Source organism: Erinaceus europaeus, chromosome 17 (genome assembly GCF_950295315.1).
Source record: "Erinaceus europaeus chromosome 17, mEriEur2.1, whole genome shotgun sequence".
Classification (NCBI taxonomy): Eukaryota; Metazoa; Chordata; class Mammalia; order Eulipotyphla; family Erinaceidae; genus Erinaceus; species Erinaceus europaeus.
In genome coordinates, this window is record NC_080178.1 from 68,653,861 (window position 1) to 68,662,192 (window position 8,332).

Below are 8,332 nucleotides of genomic sequence, written 5' to 3' on the forward strand. Positions count from 1 at the left end.
AATAATTCAGAAGGAGAAGGATAAATAGCAGATGGTATCACTTATAGGCAAAACTTAAGAAACAAGGAGGGCAAAATACAAAGTGGAACTTGGATTAGCCTTGTTGCAGCAAGGCTAAGTAAGGATATGAGTGGGTGGGTGGCACTGGTAACCTTTTGTGTGATGGTGGAGGAAAACCTGGGTTGGTAATGGAACTGGTGTAAAGACACCTATCATGGAAATAAATTACACCAGTGTGACAACTAGCTTGTAAATCATTACTTCCATACTAAAACACAGAACATAACACAAAACGAATTAAACCAGGATAGTGGCTTAGTGGTACTATGCACATAAGAGGTTTAGGATTATATCCCTTTTCAAAACAAACAAGAAAGTAAACAAGAAAAAAGAAAAGACTTATCTTCCTGTAGAGTGTAGTGATTTTTTTTTTTATTGAAAATGCTTCATTTTACAGTTTTATCTATCAACTATTCCTACACTTTTCAAATGTTCAGGTTCTCCTATTTGCTATCTGAGGATAAACCTATTTGCATTTTCTACTACCTTTCTTAGGGCTATTTGCATTTCTCTATTCCTTAAACTGTAAACAATGGGATTAAGCAAAGGTGTCAGCACCGTGTAAGTCACAGCTAACAGCATATCCTCACCAAATGAATCATTGTTTTGGGGCTTCAAATACACAAAACCAGCAAATCCATAGTGTATGGACACTACAGTCAGGTGGGAAGAACATGTTGAGAAAGCCTTATACCTTCCCTTGGCAGAGGGCATCTTCATAACTGTAAACCCAATGAAGACATAAGAGATCATGATTAAAATAAAGCTTCCCACCAGCACAATGGCAGAAAGTACAAAAATAGTTGCTTCATGATAGGAATTGTAATCACAAGCAAGGGAGACAATAGGAGTGATATCACAGAAGTAGTGCTGGATGATGTTGGAGTCACAGAAATGCAAGCTGAAGATAGTAATGGCGATATTCAGAGAGACCAGGAACCCAACTATCCAAGAGGCCAGCATGAGCAGAAAGCAGACTTTAGGGGTCATCCGGAGGGCATAGTGCAATGGATTGTGAATGGCCGTGTACCGGTCATAGGACATGGCAGCCATGATGAAGCAATTATTTCCTGCCAACCAAAAAAAGAAAAACATCTGTGTGGCGCACTCAGGAAGAGGGATGGTCTTGCTGTGTGAGAGCAAGTCCACCAACATTCGAGGAATGACCACCATGGTGGTGCAGGTTTCTGAAAAGGACAGCCCACAGAGGAAAAAGTACATGGGTGTGTGCAGGTTGTGGCTGAGCTTGATGGCCGCCATGATGCATGTATTAGCAGTCAGGATGGTGACATGGGAGAAGAAGACCAGCACAAAGAGGAGGACTTGGAGGTCTGGGAAACTGGAAAAGCCCCACAGAAGGAAAGTCCTGACTGTGGTGTGGTTGCCCATTTTCCTGGCATAAAGCAACTTCCTCTCAGAGACGATTTAAGCTCCTCTTCACAGAAGACCCCAAACAAAGAATGTGAAATGCATGTTGTTGAAGTCAAGTTCTGGTGTCAGTGTAATGATAAAGATTCTAGTAGAGAAATTCATATGAATGAACCCAGGTGACTTTTTGTATTCTGTTCTAAAATCATCCCTTTTGTCTTTCTGTCATTAAGAATCTGCATATCAGAGAAATATGCATCAATTGTTCTTTTTCACCCACTGGTTTTTGTGACGCATTATTTTTAAAAAAGCATTTTCAAGTCATTTTTATTGATGATTGGCGAGATTGTAAATCAATAGGAATATAATTCAAGATTACTCCCACCACTAAAGTTCTGTGTCTTACCCCACAGTGATAACTACCATAAATCTTGCAAGGTCTTAGAGACAGGCTGACTATTTTTTTTTTTCCAAGTTCATGTGTTTCAACTTTCTTTTTTAAAATGATTTTACTATATTTTTTAATTTTTAATTTTTAATTTCCTTCCTTCCTTCCTTCCTTCCTTCCTTTCTTTCTTTCTTTCTTTCTTTCATCGGACAGAGACGTAAATGAAGAAGGAAAGGGGTAATAGAGAGGGAGAGAGGCAGAGAGACACCTGCATCACTGCTTCATCACTCGCAAAGCTTTCCCCCTGCAGGTGGGGACTGGGGGCTCAAACCTAGGTCCTTGTGCATTATAAGGTGTGTACTCCACCAGGTGCTGTACCACCACCCAGCCCGTGTTTCGGCTCTCTATATTCCGCATCTGGTAGTTTTCTTTCACATCCTTACTTACCCCACTAAGCAGAATCAGCTCCAGTTCCATCCACTGTGTCCCATAGGATTCATATCTACTTTTTAAACTGCCTAGTAGTACTTTGAGTATGTGTCCCATACCTTCTAAATCCTGTCATGTGTTTATGGGCATTTAGCTTGCTTCTATATTTTGACTTTTAGGGATAGTGCAGTTGTGAGCATGTGGAGGACCACATGTCCCTTCAAATTAGTGTTTTCATGTCCTTTGGATAAATGCCTCAGAATGAATGCTGGATCTTAAAATATTTCCATTTTTCGGTGTTTAAGGATTCCCCGTACTGTTTTATATAATGGTTACACCAGTCCAGTTTGTTTCTCCCCCCCCCCCCCACACACACACAGCAGTGTAACAAGTCCTCTTTTTCCAAGTCTTTGCCAGGACTTATCTTTTCTTGTTTGTCAATGTAGGCCTTTCCCAGCAGTGTGAGACAATGTCAGTATAGTTTTAACTTGCTTTTCTCTAATAAGTGAAGCAGAGTTTCTTCATATATCTGTATGTCTGTGGACTATGTGCATCTCTTCTTTTTTAAAAATAGTTTATTTATGTATTTATTATTGGATAGAGATAGAGAAATTGAGAGGGGAGGAAGAGATAGAGACAGAGAGACACCTGCAACTCCGTTTCAGCACTTGTGAAGCTTTCCCCATGCAGGTGGGGACCACAGGCTTGAACCCAAGTCCTTGCACACTGTAATGTGTGTGCTTAGCCAGGGGTACCAATGCCTGGCCCCTCCCTTCCACCACCACCTGGCCCGTGTATCTCTTCTTTAGAAAATTGTCTATGTATTTATGTCTATTTATGTATTGTGTACCCACTTAAAAAAAGACTTTGTGTGTGTGATCTAATGGTATGCTGGCACACCGAAGTGCTGATCCCAGCGTTTTCCATACAACTCTAGAAAGCAGACCCTAGTGGATGAGGTGGAAACACCCCAAGCAAAACAGGTCCAAAGGCAGTAACCAGGACAATGACTTGACTATGCAAATTGATTTGACACATTGTTATTTGTTCGGTTGGGTTCTTATCCATGATAATAACTAAAACTTATTCTTAACATATATTGATAAATTTAAGTTTTGGAGAACTTTGAAGGTTCTAAAATATAATGAATGATTTTTATTTATTTGTTTTACCAAATTTGTCTACCAAATTTGTTTGTTTTATTATTTGTTTTGCTTACCAAAGAACTGCTCAACTCTGGCTTATGGCGGTGCAGGGGATTGAACCTGGGACTTTGGAGCTTCAGGCATGAGGATCTCTTTGCATAATCATTATACTATCTACCCCCTGCCCATGAATGGTTTTTAGTGAACTTATGCCTAATGTAAATTGGCTTGGTTGCAACATGATTTTGAAAGCACTATCTCATTTCAGAATGAAACATGTTAGAGTTTATCTCCTAATAAATTTTAGATTTTTGGCAGACCCTCAAGGATATTTCCTAGCAGGTATACTTATATTTGTTTTTGTTTTGAAGTTCAGAACTGAATGAATGAGTCCAGCGTCCGAGGCTCTTGTTTCTATTTTGATTGTTCATTAAGTTTATAAGCCTGTAGAATGTGAGGGAAGAAAAGTGACATGAGACAAGTCATTGAATCTTGATTTTGACTTCAATCATTGTTAAAGTTAATACTAAAGAATTAAAGAATCCATGGTGGAAAATAAAGAAGTCTTCCAGAAAATGAGAAAGACACCAGCTGGAAATTACTCTGTAGAATTCACAAAGGTTAAAGACAAGCAGAAACAAAAAGCAAAGTACTATATGTTATCTGAAGGGTTCCTGGTTCCTGTTTGCATTGTATCCTGTGCAGTGAATACAGAAGTCAAGACTAGATAACTGGCACCTGCTTAAACCTGAAAACATGCCAGAGCACGTGTTAAAGTTAGAGCTGTCTCACGCAGTTCTCACGAGTCTGAGCAGGGATTTGCATTCTGACTTTTACAAAGGATGAAAGTGAGGAATAGAGTAGGAAGTGATCATCAAAGTCATGAATTTATTCAACACATGTTGTCTAAATGTGTTTGATGCACTAAGCAATTCTATATAAGAGACAGAGAGAGAGAGAGGATCTCTGTGATATGAGAGAGTCATTACTTTTGTTTGTGGAGCTGGGGAACCGTCTCAGATAACATGGTATTCCTAAGTGGAAACTGAATGACAGTAAGACCCTACAGGTAAAGAGGAGGTGAGAGAATGTTACCGGGGCAGCTCACCACTAATACAAAGTCGCCTGGGTGGAAACTCACACAGTCAGAGAATCCCCAACTGGAAATCTGGAAAAATGATCTCAGAGACTACTCCATGCTACTTTCCTCTGAAAATTTTCCAGTCTTTTACTTTTAAAGGAAACAAAACAAACAAACAAAAAAACAAAAACCAGTTCTCATTGTTTTGGTTACCACTTAGCTATGTGACTTCCTTTTTTTTCTTCTTTTTTAAAATCTTTATTTATTGGCGAGAGACAGCTAGAAATCGAGAAAGTAGGTGACAAAGAGGAAGGAGAGAGGAGACAACTGCAACATTGCTTCACCACTAGCAAAACTTCTTTCCCTGCAGGTGGGGACCAGGGGCTTGAACCTGGGTATTGCACATTGTAACACATGTGCTCACCCAGGTGTACCACCACCCCGTCCCGTACTGTCTGACTTTCTAATTCTGGATTTTACTAAAAAGGAATCTCCATTATTCCCTGGCACGTTTCCAGTGCCAGGATTCCTCCCAAGTTTTGAATGGAATATTTTCAGAACAAAGCTGGCCACATTGTCCCGACACGCAACAATTTCCTCCTGTATATTTCTCCCTTGAGTTATAGAAACCAGGGAGTTCTGTCATCATAATTTTGACTCATCATTTCTCTGCACAGTAATCCATTTACATATTCTGGCTTTATTCTTGCCAACATTTTATGCTTTTAATTTTCCCCCTCCCTCTTTTTTTTTTTTAAAATATTTTATTCATTTAAAAAATATTTATTTTATTTATTTATTCCCTTTTGTTGCCCTTGTTTTATTGTTGTAGTTATTATTGTTGTTGTCGTTGTTGGATAGGACAGAGAGAAATGGAGAGAGGAGGGGAAGACAGAGAGGAGGAGAGAAAGATAGACACCTGCAGACCTGCTTCACCGCCTGTGAAGCGACTCCCCTGCAGGTGGGGAGCCGGGGTTCGAACCGGGATCCTTATGCCAGTCCTTGTGCTTTGCGCCACCTGCGCTTAACCCGCTGCGCTACAGCCCGACTCCCACCCCCCTCCCTCTTATGTGTACAAAATTAGGGAAGAAAGATGGGCAACAGCAGATAATAAAGTAGTATGAGCAACTATGAAAACCTTGATGCTGAGAAATCAGAAAATGCACATGAACTCTAATCTGCCATAACGAGCCATACGAGCATCTAACACGGCCATACGAGCATCACTCATCTCAGAAAACACACAAAACCCAGAGGTTTTCTACTTCTTCAAGCTCTCTTTGCTGTTGCCCTGATCCTGTCCTACAGGGTGAAAATGGTGTCTCCTTGATGAGTCACTGGTCACAGGGTGGCCGCATTTTTATTACATTCACCACATGTGACCAGATATTAGATCTATCCTGAACAGAGGAGAAATATAGTAGGTCACTGATAGCGTCATAAGTTGTGAGTGGCTCCACAGTGCTTTTAGGAGGGCCTTCAAAAGCTTGATGTGCAGTGCTCTTCCCAGGCTGACCCCTAGGTAGTTGCCTCAGTTCCCACTGTCCCTTTATCTGCTGTGTACTCATCAACAATGTATACCTTCTGTTTGCCAAGCACTGTGCATCTTTTGTGTGCCTGTGCCTTTGCACATAATTTTTACTCTATCCTGATTTTCCTCCTTTGTTTTTACTTCTTTTTCCTCCAGGGTTATTGCTGGGGCTTGCTGCCTGCATTACCAATCCACTACTTCTGGAGGCCATTTTTCCCATTTTGTTGCCCTTGCTGTTGTTGTTATTGTTGTCATTGTTGTTGATGATGATGGATAGGACAGAGAGAAATCGAGAGAGGAAAGGAGACAGAGAGGGAGAGAACACCTGCAGACCTGCTTCACCATAGGTGAAGTGATCCCCTGCAGGTGGGGAGCCAGGGTCTTGAACCGGGATCCTTATGCTGGTCCTTGCACTTCGCACCATGTGCACTTAACCTGCTGCCCCCTCCTCTCAGCCTTTTATTTTTTCAGATCCTAGCTGGGGTTAACTTGACTTCTTATTCTCCACATTGCTTCTGTTTCAGAATCCTAACTAAAAATGTGTCTTGAATTCTACTGTCATTCACCACCTTTTAACATTCTTTACTCTTCTCTCTTCCAGATCTGCCCTTCACCTACTCCCACCTTTTATCTCTTCAATCTATAACCTTCTAATCTCTTCATTATTCAATCCTTTTAGATCTTTGCAAACAGACGAGATAGTAATACTGTCTTCTAGAGTTTGTTTCATGCTCTGTTACACGATTTTATCTGTGTTTATAACAGTGACATTCTGGTCATTCTGTTTTGTTTTGTTTTTTATAGGAAAACATAGTGTAGGAATTTACTTTGATTAACCAAAGGCTAGTGTACATGTGCAGTAGATTTATAATTTACTAAGTATAAGTCAGCACAGCAAGGCAATGAGTATCTGCAAACAAACTTTCTTGGCTAGTTGGTTATATGGCCTCCTTCAGCGAAAGCATCCTCACACGGGTGTTGCAAGTCTTACCTCTCAGACTTACGTGCTGCCTCCGACATCGCACTGTCTTCCAGATGCCACATGTACATTTGCGACTATTCTATTTTGCACGTATTGCTCTGTGATGACCTTTCTGATCATTTCTGCCTGCAAGAAGCATAACTTTCTCTTTCCCTGTCTTCTTCCTCCCTTACTTCTTTCCTTCCTTCCTTTTGCCCTTTCTTTAAACTTTCATGTTTATCATTGGGGCTCAGTGCCAGTGCTATGAATCTATCACTCCCTACGACCATTCCCCCTTCCTTTTATTTCCATTTTATTGGACAAGACAGAAAGACATTGAAAGGGGGAGAAAGGTAGACACTTGAAGGCCTGCTTCACCGATCGCTCATGTAGTACCCACCCCTCCATACCCCCCTCAGCACAGGTGGGGAACGGAGGCTCAAACCTGGACTGGGTCTGGTATATTGCACCATAGTAAAAGACTCTTGGGAAGAAGGGAGAGGGATGGATGGATGGGCCCTCAGCTCTTGGTGTATCATGGAGGGAAGGGACCTATGTTGGGGGTGGGAGTGTCTTGATGAGATGTGAGGTTTTGCTTAAGTGCCAATGGCTATATTGTAAACCATTAGCCCCCTCATAGAATGGAGAGAGAGGAGAACAAAGATCTTTCAATGTCTACTTTCAGAAACTTACCTAAATCTCTTAGAGCATACCATTGCTTCTAAATATGAACCCAGTTGTATTGTGACTAAAATTTCTTCTTCATTTTCTTCTTTTCCTTAGAGCTTGAATCCTATACCAGACAAAAAGAGATCAGTTCTTAAAGTTTTGAGTCTCCCACCATGCAGCTTGTGAATATAATTAAATTTAGCCACCTGTTGATTTTATTTTGTTGAGGATATATTGTTTTCAAAGCTGCAATGTCTCATGGATATAATTTCACATCTCCTCCAAATATGTGCTGGGACACTTAACCCTCTACGCAAGTGCTACACTCCCTCCCTGTTAATTACTTGCCCTCAATTTTTTAGTTCATCTTTATTTTAATGAGAGAGAGAGAGAGAAAGAGAGAGAGAGAGAGAGACCAGAACACTGATCAGCTCTGGTTTATGCTGGTTCTGGGGACTGATGCCCTCCACTTTTAACCTAAGAGCATAGGGTTTGACTAAAGTTACTTCAGTGACATAGGAACAGAATAGGTTATGTCTCCAGGTATTCACCCTTGGTCATTATTTTGGTACCTTTACTAACTCACATAATTTTCTCTTATTCTAATGAGCATCTCCTTTTGCAGGACATGCTAATAAAGTCTCTAAATTCTCTCCATGATCTTGGCACCCAGCATTAGCCATGCAGGTATAGATAGATG

The 8,332-nt window shown here is 40.8% G+C and overlaps 1 protein-coding gene across 1 annotated transcript; it reads right to left on the reverse strand.

The window, feature by feature from the left end:
• Positions 1-510: 510 nt before the first annotated feature.
• LOC103117679 (olfactory receptor 10Z1-like) lies at positions 511-1,449 on the reverse strand. Its single transcript, XM_007527789.1, has one exon. The coding sequence runs from the start codon at positions 1,447-1,449 to the stop codon at positions 511-513; it is 939 nt and encodes a 312-aa protein (XP_007527851.1).
• Between the last annotated feature and the right edge of the window lie 6,883 nt (positions 1,450-8,332).

What these genes read in the sequence shown, in the direction of transcription:
- LOC103117679 (XM_007527789.1), bottom strand. Translation starts at nt 1,449, where the DNA reads ATGGGCAACCACACCACAGTCAGGACTTTCCTTCTGTGGGGCTTTTCC.